Below are 24,964 nucleotides of genomic sequence, written 5' to 3' on the forward strand. Positions count from 1 at the left end.
GCTACCATCGGAGACGCAGAAGAAATAACATTTAATGAGCCTGCTCTTTAGTGTCTAGTTTCTTCTGAATGGCCTCTGGGCCTGTGGAGAGGAACTACATCCCCCGTCTGTAATGAATAACCTGCTAACAATTAGAGACTGCTGCGTAGCACTCCTGTGCTGTCATGCCCCAAAGCCAGAGAGACACTCTCACACTCACTCATTACAGGCTAGCATGTAACAGTCAATCACAGAGCGGAGCTCTTCTTTGCTTCACGTGTAGTATAAGGTACCTTCCCTATCGGCCTCAGGCACAGCTTACCACACTGCTGCTGCTCCTGCTGCTGACACATTTAGACTCTCAAAGCACCCTCATATAAAACAAGACTCACATTCACTTACATCAGTTCCATCTTAAACTCTGTTTTTAACGTAGGACATTAATAATTACTGTATATTACAGTAATTATTTAAACAATTTATAATTAAGTGAATAACTAACACAAGAATAGAGCTTGTGCTGGAAATTCACCCAGGACTCTGTTACATCTGGTGTGCGCTGCCTGCCGAACGGCACCGTAGGACAAAGTGCACCTCTTGATTTTTGTAACGATGACGTTGCTGGCCATATGCAAAGTGACCAGTGTGGTGGGTATATCAAGGTATATCCTTAAGTAAACGCCGTGACTCATTAGCTTGAAAAATCACCGTTAGCAGCATTAACTTGAAGTAATCGTTTAATGTGTGACTTTATCAGTCTCTCACTCTTCTTTCGGATGTTGTTTCAGTTTATTATCATGTGCAGGAATTTATTTGTGCACCGCTCTCTGAAGGTCCCACCACAGCATTTCAGGCAGGTTGAACACTGGACTTTTGGCTGGGCCTTTGCGACACTCTCTTTTTCAGTCATTCTGTTGTAGATCTGCTGCCATGCCTGGATCACTATCCTGTACCATGACCCAATTTTAGTCAAGCTTCAGCTGTCAGACTTCAGAATGCTTTGGTATACAGAGGCATTCATGGTCAGTTCAACAACTGCAAGGTGCCCGGGTCCTGTGGCTGCAAAACGAGCCCAAATAATCACATCTCCACCACCGTGCTCAGCAGCTCCTATAAGGTGTTTGCACTGTGCATTATGACAGAGGTGTGGACTCGAGTCACATGACTTGGACTCGAGTCAGACTCGAGTCATTAATTTTATGACTTTAGACTTGACTTGAAAAAATGTTCTAAGACTTGTGACTTGACTTGGACTTTTACACCAATGACTTGGGACTTGAATTGGACTTGAACCGGTTTACTTGAAAAGACTTGATATTTTACCCCAAATATAAAATTTAACATGCATATTATATAGAGATTGAAAATGTGACGTCATTCACGGGTAGAACCGCAAAGGATTCTGGGAACTCGTGGCAAGCGGTACTAGCGCACGCAGGCTTTCAATTAAAATCAGTTATACAGCGATAAAAAGAAACACAAAAATGTCAAGAAGCTGTTGTATTATTAACTGCAATAGCCGGTCGCATGACAGCCACGGGAAGCCGACGGGTAAAGAGATCGGTTGTTATCGGATTACGTCGTTGAAGAGAAATTGTTCGAGCCATGTTTCCGAAGTAACAAAGACGCGACGGATGGCCTGGATTGCAGCCATTCAAAGATCAAATATAACGTCCCAGAACCCTCCAGCTCACAGGTTAGTCTGCTCCAAGCATTTACACGAAGGTCAGTGTTTTTTAGTAGTTAATACGTCATTTTCATAACATAATTGGTGATATAGGTTACAAGCAAGTCTGGCGCTGAACAGAAATTGTGGCGCTATGCTCCTTTATTTATTGTGCATAAATAGTGAATTGTCCTGACACAATATTGCGTTTCGCTTATGTTATTATGGTACATTGACAAAAACATATACGTTTATTCACAGGATAAAACAGTTGTTTTGTATCACTAATTGCCCAGTACGATTACAGCATACAGTATTATTGTCACTGCTACATTTCTGTGATGAACCAGAAATTATTTCCACTACTAATTAATTACCGTTGAGCTCAAAGGTCCTATTAATAAACGGTTAAGGAATGTGTATTTATGACGACGATTTGTGAGATTGGTAAACTTATGATACGTACGATGGTCTTTCGTTCTACACGGTGCATTTCAAGGTCCTGCACCCATCCGTCGGTAAACTGTACCTGGACTTGTTGCAGTGACCGGAAGTTACTAAACTTCATGAGTGTATGCACTCACTCCAAGAACCGTATGATTATTAATATGCATATAAATAAAGAAGCTATTTTGTGCAAAGATGTCAACTGTAAGAATGCTGTGCATAAACATTTACTCTGCTCCATGTATGATGATATAGTGACTGCTCTGTATAAAAGTGGCACACTGCTTGATAAACAATATAAGCATAAGAAACCTAACATCAGACCTGGCTGGAAAGAACATGTATCCATGTACCATGATGAAGCTCGCATAGCTTATAAATGTTGGGCCATGGCTGGAAGACCTAAACAAGGCCCAGAATTTGAACAGAAAAAATGTGCGAATGCCAGATATAAGTACGCTGTTCGCTTTATAACTAAAAATGAGCAAATGCTAAGAGCAGATTCTTTGGCCAGGAAAATGCTGTGTAATAATACGGCAGATTTTTGGAAAGAGGTGAAAGCTCTTAATAACTGTAAACCATCTCTACCATCAACTGTTGAAGGTGTTTCTGGGGCAGATAACATTGCAGCATTATGGAGACAGCATTACAGTGCGTTGTTTAACTGTATAAAAAGTGAACCATATGAGGACAATCTTGACATGAGTAATGACACAATAAGTGTAAGGACACATGAAGTATATGAAGCCATTCATAGGTTGTCTGATAATAAATCCTCTGGTTTGGATCACATCACTGCAGAACATTTAAAACATGCTAGTGTAAGGCTAGCTCCTCTTTTAGCACTCTGTTTCACTGGGTTTATGATTCATGGCATATTACCAGACTCAATGCTGTGTATTTTACTGGTACCAGTTATGAAGGACAAAGCTGCAAAAGTGAGCTGCTTGGATAATTACAGGCCAATTGCACTAGCCAGTATTTTATCTAAGGTGTTAGAAAGAATCTTGTTTGACAGAGTTAGTGTGTTCATCTCTTCTCTGGATAATCAGTTTGGCTTCAAAGCACGGCACTGACATGTGCATATATGCACTCAAGAAAATAGTCAGTTTGTACAGGGCTAAAAATTCATCTGTCCTCATGTCTTTCATTGATGCCTCTAAGGCTTTTGATCGAGTGAACCACAGAAAACTTTTTGATAAAATGAAGAGATGGGGAGTTCCTCAGTACATCGTGAGGATTCTCTCTTACTGGTACGCTCATCAGAACATGCAGGTTAAATGGGGAAGCAGTATTTCTGCCCCCTTTGGTGTCAGCAATGGTGTTAGACGGGGTGGGATTTTGTCTCCAATTTTATTTAATTTGTATGTTGATGATTTGTCCATACAACTGAGAGCCTGTAACACTGGGTGTATATTAGGTAAAGCACTGATAAATCATCTTATGTATGCAGATGACCTGGTTGTTTTTAGTCCAAGCAGTGCTGGGTTACAGGATCTTCTTAATGTCTGTACTGAATATGGTGTGCAATATGACATTGAGTACAATGCTGCTAAAAGTGCTGTTTTGATATGTAGAACCAAGCAGGATAAACAGCTAAATTTCCCTTTGTTTAAACTGGCACAAAAAACTCTTGAAGTTCATAAAAAGGTGAAATACCTCGGTCACTTTATTACTGAGCAAATGAATGATGATGATGACATATACAGACAACGATGTAAGCTCTATGTGCAGGCAAATACTATTGCACGCAAATTCAGCTTTTGTTCACTTCCAGTTAAAGTGGCTTTGTTTAAAGCGTATTGCACACCGCTATATACTGCCCCCTTGTGGTCATCCTACAAACAATGTAGCATGCAGAAGCTGCATGTTGCATATAATGATGCGATGAGAATCCTTTGCAGGATACCTAGAAGTGGTAGTGCCAGCCAGATGTTTGTAGCTGTGGGTGTTTGGACTTTTAAAGCACTTTTAAGGAAGCTAATGTTCAATTTTAGAGAACGACTGGATGGTTCGAGTAACAGTATAATTTTAGCACTCACAGATCCGACAGTGAGTGGTTCCCGTTACTCATCCAGTCTCAGAAAGCACTGGTTAAAGTGTTTGTGTATTTATTGATTTATTTTAAGTAATTGTGTTTTATGTATATTATGGTTTTATGTTTTTACAAATGTTTTAGATACTTATTTATATACATATATATATTTAATGGTGTATACCTTGTGTTGGGGGGGGGGGGGGGGGGAGTGTTGTGTGTGTGTGTTTTTTTTTTTTTGTCTTGTTTTTATGGACATGAAGTCTGCCAATTAAGATTGAATTGAATTATAAAGATCCATTAGAGTGTTCATCATATCGTCCTATATCACTCTTAAATGTAGATTTAAAAATACTGTCAAAAACACTTGCTCTCAGGCTAGAGCAACATCTACCATTGTTAATTTCTCCAGATCAGACAGGTTTCGTGAAGGGTAGGCATGGTTTTTTCAACCTGCGCAGGTTTTTGAACATATTACACACCAAGTCAACTACAACCCCTGAAATTGCCTTATTACTCGATGCTGAGAAGGCATTTGACCGGGTGGAGTGGGATTATCTGTTTTATACTCTGCATAAATTTGGATTTGGCCCTAATTTCATTTCATGGATTCAGTTACTTTACTCCTCACCTATGGCACGTGTTAGAACAAATTCGTTATTCTCTTCTTATTTCCCACTTCTCCGTGGTACGAGACAAGGTTGTCCCTTATCCCCTCTTCTTTTTGCATTATCAATTGAACCACTGGCGATTAAACTGCGAGCTGACAGTTGCATTAAGGGCATCTTCAGAGGTGACCAGGAGCACAAAATATCCTTATATGCTGACGACCTCCTGCTGTATATGTCAGAGCCTTTATGCTCTCTTCCCCGTGCTCTTGCCATTTTTGAATGTTTTGGTAATATTTCAGGTTACAAGTTAAATCTGCATAAAAGTGAACTTCTCTGTGTCAACTCTATAGCCAGAAAGATTTCATTTTCAGGTTTTCAATTTAGCGTTAAATCAGGGTATGTGACCTATCTGGGGGTTAAGGTTACCCACTCATACAAAGATCTTTATGAAAGAAACTTTGTCCCGCTGCTTAAAAATACTGAGACAGATCTTCAGAGGTGGAACAATTTACCACTGTCATTAATTGGCCGCGTCAATTCTATCAAAATGAACATACTTCCCAAGTTCCTTTACTTATTTCAATGTATCCCATGCTACTTACCCAATAAGTATTTTATAACACTGAATAAGCATATCTCTGCATTTATTTGGAATGGCAAAAGTCCACGAATTCGTAAAGATTTCATGCAGAGGACTAGGCCAATGGGTGGATTAGCCTTGCCAAACTTTCAGTCTTATTATTGGGCAGCAAATATTCGTAATATGCTGTACTGGATGAGTAATGTTACTACAGAGACTCCAGCTTGGCTCCAAATTGAGTCATCCAATTGTGGCAAAATTTGCCTATCAGCTTTGTTGAGTTCAGCTCTCCCATTAGAACTATACACCTATAAACGTAACCCTTTGTTGTATGACTCGCTCAGAATCTGGGTGCAATGTAGGAAAAGGTTGGGGTTACACTTAATGTCAATTAAAGCACCTATCTGCTCAAACCATATGTTCCCACCCTCCATGATGGACTCTGCCTTTAAAATATGGGAAAGTAATGGCCTTAGAAATATCAAAGACCTTTTTGTAGATGGGATTTTTGCCTCATTCACGCAGCTCCTGAAGCAGTTTAATGTTCCTCGGCAACATTTTTTCCGCTATTTACAAATTCGTCACTTTGTAAAGAGTCGATTTCCTTCATTTCCGGAACTACCTGAGGAAACTTCTTTGGATAAAATTATTAATATAAACGTTCATAAGAGAGGGGCGATTAAAGAAATCTATGCTATACTATTAGATCTTCAATCTCCTTCTCTCTTCATCCTTAAAGCACAGTGGGAGAAAGACCTTGGGATGACTATAACAGATGAGCTCTGGCAATCTTTTCTCCAGAGGGTACACTCTTCTTCGATATGTGCCAGGCATGGGCTCCTTCAATTTAAGGTCCAACACCGATTACATATCTCCAAGGAAAAGTTAGCCAAGTTCTATCCAGGAGCTGACCCTCTGTGTAACAGATGTAAAGCAGAAACAGGTTCGCTCCTTCATACCTTTTGGACATGCCCCAATCTTCATACCTATTGGGTGTCTATATTTAACACTCTGTCAGAGATGTATAACGTTAAATATGAGCCTTCTGCTCTAACGGCTATCTTTGGGGTGATACCTCAAGACATCACTTTGCCAAAATGCTATTCGAATTCTATTGCCTTTGCTTCACTTATCGCAAGGCGCCTTATACTTTTAAGATGGAAGCAGGAAGCTCCTCCCACACATGAACAGTGGCTTGCGGAGCTCATGAGGTTTTTACATTTAGAAAAGATGAGATATACACTGGCAGGTTCAACCACCAAATTTCTTAGGGCATGGCAGCCATTCTTGATGTACATGGAAACATTTAAAATGACCACCTTATCATGACCAGATACCATATCTCTATATCGCTATCATAGCTAACTGTACGCTGAATGTCCCTTATACATTTTATTTTTCTATTTGTTTGTTGTTGTTTGTTTGTTTTTTGTTGTTTTGTAGGGGTTTCTTTGGTTTGTTTGTTTGTTTTTTCCTTCTCTATTTCTGTTATCTTTTGGGGTATTGTAAATACTGAACAGCAAACTACTGTATGTTCAATGTTTTGTTGTTAACATGCTGCTGTGACTGAAAATAAAATTTATAAAAAAAAAAAAAAGATTGAATTGAATTGAATTGAAATAAATATGCTAAGATGAGATAGCTGACTTCATCTAACTAGCAAATGTTGTCCAGGCTACGTTGGTGATACAGTTTTTTTTAATGTGTATGATATTTTTGTCATGCGATTTTAAAGCTGGTCCTACAACCGCATCCAAGAATAACATGCAGCTTATCTCAGAACTGTCGGTGAAAATTATTCTTGGAGCTAGGTTTAATTGAGCTGCATTTTAAAGAGGTGCAATTTCACAATTTGTGTATATTTTCTAAGTTCACTATTTTGTCATGTGTTGAGAAAAACACAGATTTTAAAATTACATGGTCTAATATTTACATTTAGCATAACTGCAACATTATTTTTTCGGGGTTTTTTTTAAAGACTCGAAAGGACTTGAAATTCAAAGTTTCAGACTTGTGACTTGACTCGGACTTTTACACCAGTGACTTGAGACTCGACTCTGACTTGCCTGACATTACTTGAGACTTGACTTGAGACTTGAGGATAAAGACTTGAGACTTACTTGAGACTTGCAAGACAATGACTTGGTCCCACCTCTGCATTATGACTACCACAAGATGCTGTCACAGCCTTATTTTTTGATGGGAAGTGTCCCTCAGGACAGGCTGACAGAGTAGGTGTTAAATATAGTTGCAGAATTCTCTGTAGAATAAAAGAACTCGGCCTAATGGTAGCAGCTGCATTTTCCACAACTGACAGAAAATCTAGCGAGTGCAGCTTTGATAGAGCTTATATAATGAAACAGAGAGTGCGTGCTGTGTGGGAGTTTTAGATGTAACCTGTAAAACTTACCCCACAAATGTAAACAAACTTTGATGGTGAGCAGGGGAGCAAGAGAGTGAGTGTCGAGGGAAGAGGGCAGAGGATCTGCGAGTTGTGCACATGCCTTTCTTTCTTTTCTTTTTTTTCGGGAGTGCGCTGAGTGACCGGCGCACACACAAGTGTGAGTGAATGTCCGTGGGAGTGAGCCTTTAGTGCATCAAACACTGACGAGCCCGAGCTTGTGTTCTGCTAAGCATCTCTGGAATTTGGCTGCACCGCGACTCTCTCCTCTGTCGGAGACCCGTTGTAAGGGTTTGAAATGTTCCCTCTTCAAACTCGAGCATTTCATTGAAAAGCATACAGGAGGTCTGATTACAAGATCTCAGGAGGGATCGTCCTTGAAGTGCTCTTCTTCAAGGCGTGTTTTGTTTTCTTTGTGACTGCAGTAAAGTGGTAAGGGTATGGTTTTCTAGAGGACACGGAGAAAGGCACATGCAGGGTTTTTTTTTCGTTTAGCAAGATGTGTGAAGTATGTGTTTCCTGACAAATATTTTCTAATTTTGGAAATTGCAATTATGGTGTTGTTTGAAGACAGGACGTGATGGTCAGCTCTGTACAACAAAGTTGACAAGTGGTGCTAGCAAAACATAGCCCCTGTGCATCTCTTGCAAAGAAACACATCAGAAGAATGCGTGTGCATGTGAAAGTGTAAAGCATAAGAAGCATCTGTTATCTTCACAAGGCTTGAATTAAAAAAAAGGTTTAAAAAAAGCTGATCGCTGCTTTAAAGGAAGCATAAATCAAGAGCAGACTACTTTGAATCGGACTATAACTGTTCAAGGCTGGTTGAAGGTGCTGCTTTGATGTGCACGCACGCACGTGTGCGATTTAAGGGGGAGTGTTGCATTTCAGGGCCCTTTGGCTAGTTGGGGCTGGGCCGTAAATCTGGCCTTGTCTCCCAGTTTACTCGGGCCCATAAACTAGAAAGCAATTATGGAAAACAACTGGATGCAAGATTTCTTCCGTCCTTAAAGACTTGTGGTTGCCTGCTGAAAGGATTTTTATCCTCTTATCTACCCAAAAGGAATAGCATTGCCTCGCCCACCCCCTCACCCCGAGCTCGGCTTCCCATCAAGAATCGATTGGGCTCTCGTATATTTGGTAGATAGAAGGCACGTGCCGAGTAAAGTAGTCGGGCTAAAAATACTGAGTCAGACCTTGACCAGTGCCCATTAGGTTTGGCACACTCATGATTTATTCATTTGGTGTCAAACACACACACTCATTTAGGCTCACACACATAGTTCATGTCACTCTCTGACCCAGGTCTCAGATGGACAGCAGCAGAGAAGCAGACTTGTTAACAAAGCGTCTGATATTAGTTATCAGTGATTATCGGGTTTCTTTCCTCAGCCTGAGCTCAGCATGTTATATCGGCTTATTAGGAAGCGGATGTTTTAGTGGAAATTTTGTTTTGTTTTTTAACTTTTCGGGGGGGGGGGGGGGGGGGGGGGGGGGGGTAGTATCTCATGAATATAAACATGAGTAGCTTGGTCTGCTCTGATCTGGGCCTGGCTGAGAGCCCCAAATGGAGTGGGCTGGAGCTGCCTTTGCACAGCTCTCTCTGCCCATTTTAACCATTTGCATAATTGCCATAACTGTCGAGGCCAGCGGTGCAAAACACTTGATAAATGTGGATTGTATTAGAAGCGAGAGGAAATGCCGGAGTGCCACTGTGGGTGTCTGTTCTCAAATGTGGTAGAAAGTAAGAATAAAATAAGGATGCGAGTATGTCACGTGCGTGAATCGACAGCTGGAAGGCCCAGTCATCAGCTGGGATGATCCTAGGTCTGATCTCCAATATATTCCTGCCTGGCACGCTGACTTTTTTTTCTAATTTCAAGATTCATTTAAATCGTTAAGCAACACAACATTATAAATGGAAATTGCACATGCAGTTTCTCTTTAATAAGTACAGGCTGTTTCTTCATGCTTGTGCCTTCTAAGTAATGCACATAGTAATGCACATAGTGTTGACTTTGATGGCATTTTGCTGTTGCATAACTGGAAATGTGCTGCTTATTAGCAGTCAGTTCCACTGACTAGTCTTTGCTCATTTTCCCATTATTGCTCTTACTAACGCAGGCTTCAGTAGGAGCAAGAAAACTCTAATTTTACAATGCTTTTAGGGACTCTTGTGAGATTTATGAGTCACCTGCTAAGCAGCATCCTGGGAGAGAAATAATCAAATACCCACACTTCTCTTAGAGAAGCTTACTCTGTCAGGTTCAGTCTCATGCTGGCATACTTTTACCTTAGAGTGTTTTTTGGCAGCTGCGTCTCAAATAGTGACAAATTGCACAAAGAAGGCAAATTTATCACCCCCCTCCACCCAGGCTGTCTGTTAATGTATAATGTAAATAGAACTAGTTGCTGACAAGTAAGTGTGGTCAGGACCGATGCTAAGTATTCGAGATTGGTAGTAAATGGGCTAAAACAAGTAAAAGGTCCTTATATGGCCTCTTTGAAGTCTAACTGTTCTTTAGGTGCCACATCAGTTGGCTGAACATGAAGGGAACCCCCTCCTCCCTCGGGTCCTGTTTATAGTCGGAAAGGCTGCGGCGTACTTGCATGTTTTATGGTCTCGAGAACGTTTTATGGCTGCTGGGGGTGTTTATGCACGGGAAGAGAGAGGGTCAAAAGGGTGAAATCAATAGTGATCCTTAATGAGGTTGCTGAAAAGAAGGAAAGGAGCGGATATGTCGGCAGTGAGAGAGAGGCTGTATGGTGAACACGCTGACAGAGTAATCAGGCCTCTTACTTGGGTATTCTGGTGATTTAACAGCTTGTTTCGTTTTGGCAACAGATAATGCAAATGAGTGTATTTCCAACAGTAAATCTAGTGTCATAAAACAACACACGGTGTGACAGGCTTTCATGAAAGGTAGGAAAATTTGCAAAGAAAATGAGCTGCCACAGGACTTGATTTTCCATAATGTGCATTGTCAACCAAAAAGCACCTCACTCTGCCTTTTTTAAGGAAATGAGTTGTAGTAACCTAGCTGGATCAGAGTTGCATAACAGGCTTACGATGGGACATATGCTGTCCGACCTCAGAGGAAAACAGCATTACCCTGACAGGGTACACGTTTCACATAATCCTGTGGTCTTTTCCCTGTGGGGAAACATAACTCAAGCCTCAGAGATAGAAAGATAACCGTGATAACACGTTTGGGGATTTGCCCGCTTTTGACATCATTTCGGTTTCATTGCTGTTGTCTAACGCGCATTGAGCTCAGCTTTTACGAGTTTGTTTTCTAGTGCGGTGCTGTGCTCGGCTGCAGTGGGAGGCTGCGTTGTTCTAGCTGTGCTGTTGGACAGCTGTCGGTACAGACAAACACAGCTGATGAAACGCGTGTCAGCTCAACCGCGTCCTCAGAGGATTAACATCCACTAACAGGGGCAAGAGGTGGGGTTTATTTCAGCAAAGGAGAAAAGCCAGTGTCAGTCGCTCCAACATTTTGGTCCACAGTGAAAATCTAAAAAAATACTGGATGTGAATCTTTCCAGTAAAATATGTCAGGACATTATAAATGGATTGGCACATTTATTACAACCCCAATTCCCCCCAATATTGGAACATGGGCAGTTAAAAGATGGAAAAACAAGTGGTACTAAAAAGAAAAAAGCTGGAGGAACACTTTTATAACTAATTAGGTTAACTGGCAGCAGTTCAGTAACATGACTGGGCATAAAAAGAGTATTCACAAGTCTGCACAAAACTGGGTCTACAAATAGTTTATCAAATTCATTATAATGTTCCTCAACATGAAATTGCAAAGACCATGAATATGTCATTATCAACAGTACATGATATCATCGAAATTATATCCACAAGTATTTTAGGTTAGTATCTTGCCCAAGGATATTTGGCATGCAGACAAGGGGAAGCCAGGAATCAAACCACCAACCTTCCGACCTGCTCTGCCCCCTGAGCTACAGCCACCCCTGCGGTTTCCATTGTATTAATCCAGTGACTCATTCTCTGACCTCTACTTCCTATTTACTCCCAGTGTTTTGGTTTGCATGCATTTGCATCGCAATGCAAAAGATGCCTTGTAAATGCATGCCTTCTACAGTGCTGGTGGTAAACATCAGCCTATTGGCATGACAGTGGAAGCTCGACTTTGCAGCTCTGCAGAGCTGCTACCACAGTCACAGACTCCTTTTCTATAGTTTGACATGTATAAAATTTACCACTAGCAATATTTGTGATCAGTTTATCTACTAAAGAATGACAAAACTCTGACACTCTAGGTCAACAAAGCATTTGAGGCCACAGTGAAAACGCTATGGACAAACATCAAATTAACTAATTCTTTGTTTTTCTCTTTTTTACAGAGCACCTTCTCTCCCCACTGTGACCTGTAATCAATGGCAACCTCGGTCCAGACTCTTCCTTTGACTCGTGGCCCCAGCAAAAACTTCCGCGACCCCTGCCCAGCCCCGCCCCTGTCCCCGCGTTGCGGCATGGGAAGTGTAGGCAGTCTGGTGGAGAGGCCGGATGTTTCTCCGACTAAAGGCAACCGAGCAGTGCCCCAGGTGAGACCGAAACACAGCAACGGGCTCTTGAAGAAAGGCTTCACCCAGAGAGAGCTGCTCAACTACCTCAACATCAACAGGTGGGTTCTGATGAGGAAAAAGTTCCCTCGTAGGAATTCGAAACATCAGGTTTTTGAAGGTGAAAAAGTCTGCAAGGTGGTATAAAAATGATAGAACTTGACCTAAGCAGGCTTACTTTGCTTCCAAACAGAAAAGAGCCTAAAGCGAGCCCGAGCAACGACGGCAAGAAGGATATTATCCCGGGCCTCAGCGCTGTCAGTGCACGGGAGGAGGATAACGTTTATGCTAAGGTTTACCATAAGGATGGCACTGAGGTAGATCTTACAAAGAACTCACTGCCAAGCGCGGGCAAGTACGAAAAGGTGAATATGTTTCTTTAAAGTACTGCGAATAGATCCGTTCAGAAGTTTTATTTCTTGATGTATCAAAGAAACTCAAAGGAGGATATTCTCATTTTCAGCAAGTTTATTACATGGCTGCAAAATACAACTAAAACTTTAAATGTAAGAGTAAAAATGTTAACTTCATGACCAAGGAGACTCAGTAAATATAAGAAAAAACTCAATATTTTGAGTAATTTGAGTAAAACTACCTATAGCATTCTCTACAACGGTCAATACAACAGTCAATATGAGGCGTTCTGCACAGATCTGCACAAATGCAGATGAATGACTTCCCATTGTTTCCTTTTTAGAAATGATTTACAGTCAGTGAAATACTTCTAGGGCTGTGGTAAATTGATCCATATCACATTTATACATCACTGGCAGCATGCTGAAATACCCCCATGGCGTTGTCACCTAGCTGTAAACATCTTCCACCTCACTGGCACAGATTGACAACCTGCTCTGAATTTATTGCACCAATCAAATATCACCTTTATTTCCCTGCTTGAATTAATCAACGCTATTGATTTAAAAGAGACATCGTGATTCATGTTTCGTAGCCTTGCCACCTCTCGCTACTATCTTGCTTCCTCTCCTTTAGGCACGTTTGAGGTCTTCGGCCTTTAAGCCTGTGACCCCCAAGAATTTTAGCTCAATGCAAAACCTCTACCCGTCTTCCAAATCAGAGGACGTGGATCATGGCCTCTCTAACGGCTTGCACAGAGCGTACGCCCATGTTCCCAAAGCCGTCTCCACCTCGTCTTCTTCTTCCTCACCGTCACGTCACGGAGGACCGACGTCAGCCGGCAACAAGGTGAGCTAACGCTACAACCTTCATCCATCCTGTTATTATTATCTCGTTTACCTTTGTTAATCTTGGCGGAAAGCTGCGAGTTGCGAGCCGGGGGAGCGAGATCATAGGTGCACAACAATTAACTATGCGTGACTTATTATAAAATTCATTTCCATCCATTATTTATGGCTAAAATTAAACTTTTTTCAGCTCATTAATGCTACACTGATGAACAGCTGTATAATTATGACTGTGTAGGCCCTCTCCTCGGTGTGTGGGATGGGCCAGGAAGATGACAACTTGTCAGACTCGGGCCATAACTCCATGAGCAGCCTGCCGCCGTACCGACCTCCCTTCCGCCCACACCTGTCTCACATCAGGTCTGCTGCAGTATTAGTCTTAACTATACTTTGAGCTGAAAAGCAGTGTTGCTATATTTGATTTTTTTTTTATGGTTAATGACTGTGTGGGTTGTGATAATAGAAGAGATTTTAATGGCCTTTGTGGATTCTTTTCTTCTTCTTTTTTATTTTTTATTTTTATTTTTTAAATAGTGCATCTATGGGCCACATCAATACCATCGGCTCCCTGGACCGCACCTCTCTGGGAATGAAGGCTGTGGGGTCAGGGGGCGTGCCTATTGGGGAGATGGCATGTCGAAGCATGGCTACTCTGAGCCGTATTGCTCCATATAGCGCGGAGGCTCCACCTCCTTATGAATGGACGCTCTCCCTGTCTGTGGAGGAGGTGGTGAGTGCTGGGGGGGATGAGTGGTGGGTGTGATTTAAAGATTCCTAAATGCTTCATGCTGTTGTCTTTTCCAGGTGCGGGATCTGGAGGAGCGCCTGGTGGAGAAAGAGCATGAACTCAAGCAAATGAAGAGAAACCTGGATGAGAGCGAGGGCGCCATCGCACAGGTGACTCTAATCATCTTCTTCTTCAGAATCAGTCTACGCACCCGTCTTCATCACCCTTTAACATCTGACCTTTTCATCTTCTCCACCGCATTCAGGTGTTTGAAGGGAAGCAGCGTCTGTGGGAGAAGGAGGTGGAGGAGCTGAAGCGCCTGTATGCTGCTAAACTGCGTCAGGTTTCCCAGCATGCCCAGCGTTCCCAGCGCAGCCTGCAGTTGCAGCTGTTTAAGGTCCAGCAGGAGAAGAACCGGCTGCAAGAGGAGCTCGACGGTATGAGAAAGGAAATGTGCCGGGAGGCTGGAGCAGTGCCCAGGCAAACCAGTCCGACTCTGGAGGAGACACAATGGGAGGTGAGGCCGTGGAAGGCCAGGGCAGTCACAGCTCATGGCAGGGAGAAGCACATAAAAGTAACTACAGGGAAGAGACAAGATATCTGGATTCCTTGTTTGTCCTTTTTGAATCGTGGCGACCCCTAGCCTCCTTCATTTCCCTTTGACTCTCTCCCTCTCAGGTTTGCCAGAAGTCGGGGGAGATCTCCTTGTTGAAGCAGCAGCTGAGGGACTCCCAGGCAGAGGTAACTCAGAAGCTGAGTGAGATCTTCCAGGTGAAGACAGAGCTCAGGGAGACGCGAACAGAGCTGCGCAACAGGGAACGCCAGATAGATGCTTTAAAGCTTGTCCTGCAGGGGACACAGCGTCACAGACGACCTTCTCAGGCCGCACACGAAGACGAAAAAGAAGCTGAAGAGAATCCATCTGCTCGGGCGATAGGTAGAGTTACATCTCTCATGTCTTCATATATTTGGGTTAGTTGCACTTTTGGGCACAGCAGCTGTTTCACACCACAGTGTTTGTAGGCCACAGATGTGTTTTTAAAATTAAACTAAGCGAGTCGTCTCCGACAGATGATTGGCTTATTTTCAGTTCTGACATTTCAATGTGTCAACCCAAAAATCAGGTCGTTTGAGTAACCGGGGCAGGAATTTAAAATCAGACAGTGTTTTTCATCATAGCCCCCCCCCCTCCCATCCCCTGACGGCTCTAGCTGAAGCCATGTGAACCACTTTCTCTGCAGGAGGGTGCGGGGGCCCCACAGAGGAGCGTCTGCGCGCAGAACTGCTGCTGGAGCGACGCCAGAGCGAGGCCCAGGCCATGGCTTTCGAGGAAGAGAGGCACACGTGGCAGATGGAAAAGGACAAGGTCATCCGCTACCAGAAGGAGCTGCAGGCCAGCTACTTAGACATGTACCACCGCAACGAAGCGCTCGAAAGGGAAGCGCAGCAGCTGAGGGCAAGCAGAGAGCAACAAGGTGGAGGAGCAGGCGGAGGAAGCAGAGATGGCACTTTGGAAAAAGAAGCGCCAGAGCTTAGGAAAGAGAGAGCAGGTGACAAACAAGAGGACACACCTTCCCCTGGTCTGCCGTGGATAGAGCGGATCGAATCATCGGAAATTTGACTGTGACCTACTTGTTTGCAATGGAAAGTGTGTCTATGGAAGACCATATCTGCCAGGACAAGGGAAAAAAAATCTAATGAATTGATGTTGCTGTAAAGAATTGTGAGATAACAAGCAAATATTTACTGATGATAATAATAATAATAATAATAATAAAAACTAAAAGACTTGTGTCAAAATAAAGGATAAATGATTAAAAATTTTGATTTAACAAGTCAAAACTGTAAAATTATTAGTCAGATTTTATACTTTGTGTGTAATCCAATTCTTGACTTGAACCGTAAGTCCAAAAACATGTGATACCAAACATTCAGTCCAAAAACAAGCATCATACGCTATCATACGCTACTCCAAGTGATGACCATAAAAAAGACAAAAATAGGTCAAACTTTAATGTGCTACATTTTTTTAATTATCACATCAAACTTTATATCTATTATCCCAAATTAAGTAAGTGAACCTGGACTTACTGAAGAGTATTTATTTTTAGCATAATTAGCTTTTCTTTGATTTTTTCTTCTTTTCATGGTACAGAAGGACTTCCACAGACTGCTCACCCTTCTTCCATCTCTTCCACTCCACCCTTGTTTAATTAAAACCCTTTTCCTGCTAAAGCTGGACCCCCAACCTCACACAGAGCCAAGTGATATTGAGGTTCCTCTATCCTTGTTGCGTTAACGCTGTAAAAAGAAAAAATACAGCCAAGCACCTAAACGGTCCAACTTAAGACTTCTTGTTATTGATAAACCTGTAAATGAGAAAATTGACATGATGATTGTGACTGCTTTGTGTTGATTTGGGTTGAGCCTGACCGATTATACCAGGGGTCTCCAATCCAAGTCCACGAGGGCCCTGCAGGTTTTAGATGTGTCCTCGATCCATCACAGCTGATTACATGGATAAATTACCTCCTCAACATGTACCGAAGTTCTCCAGAGGTGTGGTAATGAACTAATCATGTGATTCAGGTGTGTTGACCCAGGGTGAGATCTAAAACCTGCAGGGACACTGGGCCTTGTGGACTGGGATTGGGGACCCTTGGATTATACAGTAGTTAACATCTCACAGCCTCTTCAGTGTTTGCAGACTATCTATAAATTCAGGGTTCACCTGGACCTTTGGAGCAAACAGCTTCTTCGGGTTAATTATGAAGAATGGTGTCAAGGCAGAGAAAACGGTGCATAGTAAACTGGAAATACTCACCTTACTTTCTTCAGTTTCCAGACAGATGAGGTTTATATATAAATATGTATTTTGTACATAACTGTAATTTTTATTTGCCATGGTACTTCAAGAGCACTGTCGTCTTAAATATGCATACTTTAACAAAATCAATCGGTAGATGCATTTATGATTGCCATGCTTATATGGTGCGATTTGTTGCACAAACCCAGCACATAACATCAAATGCATGCCCGTAGTGAAAATATGTCCTCTGGTATTGTTATTATTGATATTATAAACATTCAAAAACCAGCTCTCATTTGACCTTTTCCGCATACTGTGATTCACATCTATTTACTGGAAATAAAACTGTACAGTATAAAGATTTGTTTTCTGTTTGTGAATTATTCCTGAAGAAGAGCAAAATCAGCTCAGATCCCTTTTTGTAAATCTGGGCTGCAAAAAAGTGTTACAATAACCCTTTTCTATACAGCGTAGCCCAAACTGAACGGCTAGAAATCACTTGAGAAAACGTTAGAAGGGTGACTGATGGTATTTGCTCAAGGACTTGACCTGCCTGCTTTGAAGGGGCTTAAAATCCACAGAGAGTATACCAATAAAGCCCACTAATAGGAGCTTTATGACAGAGTTGTGCAGGCTTTTGGGACTAATATGGCTTTTAGGGGTTTATCCTTGGATCCTTATCTCACCCTCTCCCTGAGGCCCTCCCTGTTCTACCTCAGCCAGCCCTCACATACCATCGCCTGCAGTACAGACAGGAAAGAGGTGGAAGGTCAGCTCAGATGGAAACATAGGAGGATCCCTGATTGGTGGTGGTGGGGGGGGCCTCTGTAGAAACCAACAAATGCACAAGCCTGAACTGAATGCCAAGAAAATGTTGGCAGGAATGAAGGTTTAACACCTGACTGTTTTCCAGGTGAAAAAAAAAATGTGCAATGGAAACACAAAAGTGAGAAAAAGGCAGAGCACATGTAAGTCCATAATGCAGGGTGATAATCTGAATAGATACGAGCTGCAGCTGACTCACAGGCCCTTACCTTGGCATTTAAAACATTATATAAACTAAGGCTTAATATAACCGTGCAGCTCCAGAGAGGCTGATTGATTTACTGAAGTGGGATGAGGAAAGATTCTTACCTCTCACATGCTGTCAGTCTGTGGGAGTACTGCAGCGCTGCAAGGCAGCACCACAGTTTATCTAATAAATTAATGTGCTGGTTAAATATTAGTGAATTATTTCAGAAGATAACATTTCTAGCTGTGAAACTGGAATACAAATCTGTTTTCTCAAACACATAAACGCTATTTAGATTGACACTAGTGCCACCAAGTGGTAGCTACACAAATCCCTCCCCGTGTGGTAGGAGCAGTCCATCACCAAGTCCCAGTACAAGCCTCCATAAACCAACTGGAGTATAAATTTTTATTTTAATTTCAGATGCAAGTATATGAAACATGTTAGAGGATAAATATTTACAATAAAAGTCGCATAACACAAAAGCAGGAAACACACACATTCAGCTAAAAAAAATTAAAAAAAAAAAAAAAAGTTAATACATGTAGTACGAAGCGCTAGGGGTCTATCTGCAGGGACAGTCAAAGAAGCAGAGAATGATTGTCAACCAAAGAGGAGGAAAGCGGAGAGGAAACTCCACACAAAGCCGAACTGATTCAAAATCAAACCTAAAGCTGAGTAATGCTGGTGCAGTGCTTGCTGAGAGAAAAAAAAAAAAGCCTCGGTAATGTGCGAGGTGACATCACTAGAAACTTGCACTATTAACATCTAAACATGGTAAACACTGCCTTGGATGTTGTGAGACTGCAGAAATTGACTGTATATCCACGCACGCACGCGCGCACACACACACACACACGTTCCACAACCTTCAAAGCAATCTGCATCTATAGATGTATAATCTTTGTTCAAGACTCCTTTTATAAATGTACAACTTTAATACTAAATGCAAAGTGTGGTATGAACTGTTACAATGAGCCCTGAGGAAATGTAGGGGTTTTTTAAATGTCACTTATTCGGACTATCTCAAATAAAAGCCAACCCTACGCAGCAGAGGCGTTTTCTATATATTAAACAACAGCCACAGTGACCAGAGGGCTTCTGTATCCACAAAAAGTAAAGCTTAACCACAAGCCTACAGTCACTGCAAGCCAGACCATGCGGCTACCATCACACCAATTTACATCTCCAAATCACATGGCGTGCAAGCTCAGGACATACGACAAGGGGGCACAGTAAAGCGATGGCGCAGCCGTGATGTGAACTGTGGAGCCGTCAGATCTCAAAGTTACGCAGTAGTAGTGTTAAATGCGCCTGTTGCTCTTCTGTTTACTATTTTACACAAGCCACTGCAGTGATTGTGATTAAAAAAACAAAACAAAAGAAAACAGGAACAAAACACATTTCACAGTAGTATATATAGATATATATTTTTTTTTTTTTTGTTTGCTTTTTCAGTATTTGTTAAATACATACATAGAACAAGACAAATGGCTTCTATAATGAGGAAAGTTTTGCTGGTGTGGTCATACACAAAAGAAAAGCTGTTCCCACCGTCGATGGATAATCTGATCTGAACAGATGCATCAGCTGACAGTGAGTTTTAAGCTACGTAAGGACTTTATTACACTATGGAGGACTAATGGATCACAATCAGAGTTCGGCTCGAGAGAGACCTTCAGTTTCCCCTCACCAGCAAATAATACACCTTCAATAGTTTGTAACTCAGCGTGTTGCTTTCATGTATAACGGAAGTTTATTACCAACCTGAAATCAGAAACTGCTTATCTACACCATGTACCCACACTCTACACCCATTCATTATCATTCTGCTTTTGTCCAACAAAATAAAAAGAAAAAAAAAAAGCAGTCATCAAACTCAAATTAAGTTGATAAAGCCAAGAAAGCAAACACTAGCAAGTATTACATACTTGAAAAAGATAAGCATATAACTCTGCAGGTATTTGCAAATGACTTCCAATAGATGATCCTTTCTCATAGGTGCTGCTTCGTGAGGATGTTCCCATTACCGACTGACTCCTCACTCTACTACAGGTTTGTCAATGGACCATCCCTTTCTGGACTCCTTATATTATGCAAAGTTAGAGGGTCCGAGGTGGGTGACGGGATGCCCAAGGCAGTCCAGAGGAGCACTGGGGAAAAAAACCTTAATGCTTACCATAACAGGCCAGAAGGCCAGGGACAGAGGAAAAGGGTCAGAGCAAAAGGTCCTGAAGACGCAAACAGCTCCAGGCAACTTCATCCTTGATGAGGAGAGAGTAGCGTATCAAAAGTAGATCTGCTTGGCGTGTGACGGATTCTGCTCCATGGGGCAGTACGGGCATTTCAACCTGAGGAGGACAAGAGTCAAGGTGTTACCATCTTTGAATTCTTTTATCCTACATTTGTACCTTTCAGTGAACCACTTGCATTTTATTTTCTAACTGCAATTACAATTTTGTTCAGGAATAAATCTTTTGGGAAAGCAGTGACTGAAATTACAGTCAACATCAGACTCAGCATGTAACTTATAAGTCTTCATTTCTTTGCATCTGGGTGACTAGTAAAACTGAACATTTTGATCCTGGAAAATAGTAAAAGTGCTTTCAAACCAACACCAACTTCCAAAATAGATAAATTCCTTTTTTGCTGACTTACTTCCCAGCATTGGTTAGTTTGTTGAGAGCATCTCTGGAGATGACGTGTCCACAGATGAGCTTCATGGGAGGATTGCTCTCTGACGTTTGCTGTCGAAGAATTGGGCAGGCAAACACAGAGTGGTACCAGCACTTCTTCCCGAGGTCAATTTCAATCTGTCAGGTACAGACAGGACACGAGTGAGCTAACGGCTCAGAAATTATTCTGAGGAGGGATAACTGCATTTTAAAAACTCTAAAAGGACTTACAGGCAGCTCGTCTTTGTGTGTCCACACTCCACTGCACTGTCTCTGCTCTATCACCTGTTTGATGTTCATCAGCACAGGCAAGGCCATACATCCAGATGCAAAACTGCAGAGAAACAGATATGGCATTGTTGATAAGACAGCATAAAGATGACAAATGTCTAATAATTACTAAAAACTGTTCCACTTCCAGTGTTAAACTTGATGACAGGTGATCTAGTTCACTGTTCATGTTTTTCCTAACCTAACACTTAGTGGCGATTCTACAGAGAGGCCCAGCAAAGCGCAGGCGTCCCGGGTGAAGATGTTGCAGATCTCAGCCCACTGATTTGTCTCCAGCAAGCTGCGGTACGGTGAGTTTTCAATGCCATGACGCAGGTACACCAAGCTGCCCATCAGAATCTGGATGTCTGCAAAAATGAATAAATAAAAGTGGTGAAAATACACACACACAAAAAGAAAAAGAAAATATCTAAATTCTTGTTACATGGAGATACTATAATGCTTACCTCTCTGGTGCTGTGAAGCAAAGGGCTGGAAGTGCCTGGCATACTGCAAGGCCTCCATTTGGTTGCTGATTCCTCCACTGAGCAAGCTGATGAAGTACAAGCGGTGCAACTTGAACTCTAAACTGCTGTTCAGGTCCAGAAGACGCTGCCGATTCGTCACAGCCCACCTGCAAAGACACGGAAGAAACACTCAGCTACTGAACGTAAACACTCCTCAACTAAAGATTTATCAGTTGTGTTAGAAGGAAGCAGATAATTAAAACAATAGATACAGAAAGACCACATACTCTAGTGCTGGCCTAAGGTCCTGCATCCTCAGAGCTTCAAGGATCCTGTTTAGCTCCAGGAAAGGCTGCTTCATGCTCATGTCTATAACTACACCAGACTCCTAGAAAATAAAACTACTTTTAAGAATTTCTAAGACTTATCTTCACAAAAACAGCATTAACACAACATTTCAGCCAAAACTATTTCTTCACTCATCAGCATTTCATAAAGAATCACATCAAAGCTATTCAGGCAAATATTTTGCAATAAATAGATAAATAAAAAATAAAGGTTGGAGGTTTCAGCTCTTTACCTGACAAAGGTCTTCTGCTACACTAAGCATCCCTTGTCTGTAAAGGTGTTCCACAATGGATTCACTCAGGTATTTCTGTCTCTCTGGGGAGTCCCACACGGTCTCTGCCACAACAGCACTGATCTCTGCATCGAAATTCTACAGAAAAGCATGCCAGAGGTGACGTACATGTTCTAAAACATTTTCAAGGAAAGTTGAAGAGAAACCTGTAGCCGTTCCTCACCCTGTCGATGGCTTTGCCAACTTTAGACACACTGCCGTGGATGTCCTTGTGTCGAGAGGCTAGCATCTGCACTGTTTCTTTGATATTTTTACAACACTGCGCCATAGTCTGTGATAGGACCGATAAATCTGCATCTTGTACTCCTGTTGGAGAAAAAAGGTAAAGGTTTAATGTGCCAAACCAGAGAAGATGGAGCACAGAGAGACCACGAACCTTCCATACAATTTCAATCATTGATACATGATCTTACCAAAAGCAACTAGCTGTCCTCGTATCTCACAGACGCTGCGCAGGAGTTCATCTAGCCTCTCCTCAGACTGGTGGCCGTACATTACAAAGCGATGGAGCACCTTCTCCAGCTCCCGCTCCACACATGCACACTGTTCCATGGTTCAGGCTGGAACCCGCACACACAATAACAATAACACCTAGAAAAACAGAAATGTGTTATTAACTAAATGTTTTGATATTTATTTTAAAGGCTTTTGAAACTGTAGTGATGATACAGTAGCATGCAGTATTGAGCCACCAATCATTTGTTTACATTTTACACGAAATATTTGATATGCCTACTTATAATAAAACAGCCTGAACTCTCTTAAGCAGCTTTCTTGTAATTTATTCTGTGTGGTCTCCAGGAATAGTTCTCCAGGCTTCCTGAAGGAATATTTAAAGTTCTTCTTTGGATGTTGGTATTCTCTATCTAGGTGTGCTTTTACTGTACTGGCAGTGTGTTTGGGATCATTGTCATGGTGAAAAATTAAGTTCTTCCAATCGCATGTTATTTCACGGTGGTTCAAATTCCAGCAATTTTGACATGATCTCCAACACCACTGGGTGAAATGCAAACCCAGATAGCCTCCACCATGTTTTACAGACAGTTGAAATTCTCACCCTACCTACTCTGTAAATACCAACCATGATTTGAACCAAAAAAAAAAATCTAACTTTGATTCAACAACTTATGTGTTTCTGCAACAAGCTCCTACTAACAAAGTGCTTAAAGATGCAATCCTAAATTGGTTCATTGCCAAATTTTCACTCGTGTGGAGATACAACACTGAAAAAACCTTGTTGATACTGATTCTGTTGGTGCCTTTTTACACTCGAGTCATTCGTAGGTCACTGTTAGCTAACAACAACAACAACAAAAAGAAATGTAAAAATGAGTGTAAAAGATGCCCTTTAGAAAACTTGGAGAACTAGACTAATTGAAAAAAAAAAATGACATGATTCTAATGGAATGAGGGGTAGCTCTTGCACAGCACTGCATATCATCTGGAAGTTGCATCTTCAATGAGAGAAATGTTTTGTCACTCATCCACGTCTCTTCTTCAGTCTCTTAAGACTGACTACAGGGTTCCCCAGCCTTATAACAAAGCATTTGCATACTTACAAAACTGGCACAATTACCTGAGGTCAGTTTCATGTTCTTTAATGTGCAAATTGCCATGACCATCGATAAATAGTACCATTTACAGAAAATTGGAGAATGGCTGCATACTGGGAATCCCCAAGTTAAATTAATTTTAAGTTATTTAAAAGTTCTAAAGAATCTTTGGGATTCTCAGTGAACACAAATGTGCATTTCTATAAAGGCACGTTTTAACAAATAACATTTGTAATTAAATAAGCCGAACAAAGTTTTTTTTTTTTAATCTGACATTTTAAGAGGTAAACACAAGATTTAGGATAAAACACTACAGGTTTTTAATGACAGAGATATTAACAACTTTTATTTCACACTGACAATACCATGACTATCTCACAGCTGCCTCTAAAACAAGTATGCCCGATCAGTAATAATGTCTTAAAATACCTCCAACAGCTGTTCGGTCCTACCCCGATTCAAAGTTTGGCCTACGTGATAACATTAGCAAGGCCTAACAACATCACAAACAAGCACACAATGTATGCTGCGGCCTGCTATTTACGTCTCATCTGTAACTGTAATTTAACAACCAAGTGATGATATTAAACATTACATGTCTGCATGCTGAAATTAAGAATTTTTAAATAGAAAAGCTTTACTTAATGGTAACGCTTTGCCGTAGCTCACCGCTAGTAAGCCGACAACAGAACATGTCCACCTACCGTAAAGGAGCTAGCTAATATTAAGGCTCAAACGGACTTCTCTTTTAACGTTTTAATGACAAGTTTCCTACGTTGTTATTTTTTACTCAAAATTACTCTTTTTAAGTACCATAAATTATTACGTAATTAATTATTATGTTAACTAAGAAAAAAAAAACACAAGCCGCTGCACAGCTAACATAAACAAACGGAATCGCAGTCGCTAGCTGGCTACAAAAGCTCGTCATTGCTAGCAGCTAGTTAACTAGTAGATGTTAGCGATCTGCTAACTGACAAGGCCCAAATAATTTCAGGAGAGAATGTCAACCCGCTTGTCTGCACTATTTTGCCTTGTCCTAACAGTCAACACACACGTCGCGGTTCAACTGAATTTTGACAGATATTTTTTAAATAAAAAAAATGCACTCACCTGCCGTGCTAATTACTTAGCAAACATTAGCGTTAGCCACTTCTGTGTTATGACAACACTTCGGCAGCACCGTAATGCGGATCTTCCTGCGTCGCATCCTACGCTAACGTATCGTTTCAAAATAAAAGTCAGTGTCTCTGCGACAGACTAATTCAAGCACGACTTCAAGGGTACAAGA

The 24,964-nt window shown here is 41.5% G+C and overlaps 3 protein-coding genes across 6 annotated transcripts in view; 2 read left to right on the plus strand and 1 right to left on the minus strand.

The window, feature by feature from the left end:
• Positions 1-17,415, plus strand: part of n4bp3 (NEDD4 binding protein 3) — a 38,645-nt gene extending 21,230 nt beyond the window's left edge. For all 3 annotated transcript variants that reach the window (XM_086310129.1, XM_086310133.1, XM_086310137.1), the window contains exons 2-10: positions 12,100-12,380; positions 12,512-12,683; positions 13,309-13,521; positions 13,759-13,880; positions 14,055-14,250; positions 14,325-14,417; positions 14,513-14,764; positions 14,926-15,184; positions 15,489-17,415. In XM_086310129.1, coding sequence (XP_086166255.1) covers positions 12,133-12,380; positions 12,512-12,683; positions 13,309-13,521; positions 13,759-13,880; positions 14,055-14,250; positions 14,325-14,417; positions 14,513-14,764; positions 14,926-15,184; positions 15,489-15,868 — 1,935 coding nt within the window. In that variant the 5' untranslated portion in view covers positions 12,100-12,132 and the 3' untranslated portion in view covers positions 15,869-17,415. The remainder of the gene's footprint in view (positions 1-12,099; positions 12,381-12,511; positions 12,684-13,308; positions 13,522-13,758; positions 13,881-14,054; positions 14,251-14,324; positions 14,418-14,512; positions 14,765-14,925; positions 15,185-15,488) is intronic.
• LOC147337754 (putative RNA-directed DNA polymerase from transposon BS) lies at positions 2,254-4,310 on the plus strand. Its single transcript, XM_086309113.1, is given in 2 exon segments — positions 2,254-3,152; positions 3,154-4,310. Coding segments are annotated over 2 exon segments (1,956 nt in total). The 3' UTR covers positions 4,211-4,310.
• Positions 17,416-18,458: 1,043 nt separating the features above from the next.
• Positions 18,459-24,936, minus strand: rmnd5b (required for meiotic nuclear division 5 homolog B). Of its 2 annotated transcripts, none has more exons than XM_086310142.1 (10): positions 24,787-24,936; positions 22,534-22,711; positions 22,284-22,426; positions 22,061-22,198; positions 21,768-21,868; positions 21,481-21,647; positions 21,216-21,381; positions 20,975-21,077; positions 20,727-20,881; positions 18,459-20,419 (listed from the first exon to the last, which is right to left on the minus strand). In XM_086310142.1, exons 2-10 carry the CDS (start codon positions 22,670-22,672, stop codon positions 20,356-20,358), a joined length of 1,176 nt encoding a protein of 391 aa, XP_086166268.1. In that variant the 5' UTR covers positions 22,673-22,711; positions 24,787-24,936; the 3' UTR covers positions 18,459-20,355. The 2 variants fall into 2 exon arrangements, with proteins under 2 accessions (XP_086166268.1, XP_086166272.1); XM_086310146.1 differs by lacking the exon at positions 24,787-24,936 and adding an exon at positions 24,378-24,556.
• Between the last annotated feature and the right edge of the window lie 28 nt (positions 24,937-24,964).

The sequence above is a fragment of the Aulonocara sp. 'chitande type north' Nkhata Bay genome, linkage group LG2 (genome assembly GCF_057382095.1).
Source record: "Aulonocara sp. 'chitande type north' Nkhata Bay isolate Kocher_YH1m ecotype deep benthic linkage group LG2, A_spYH_male_GT1.1, whole genome shotgun sequence".
Taxonomy (NCBI): Eukaryota; Metazoa; Chordata; class Actinopteri; order Cichliformes; family Cichlidae; genus Aulonocara; species Aulonocara sp. 'chitande type north' Nkhata Bay.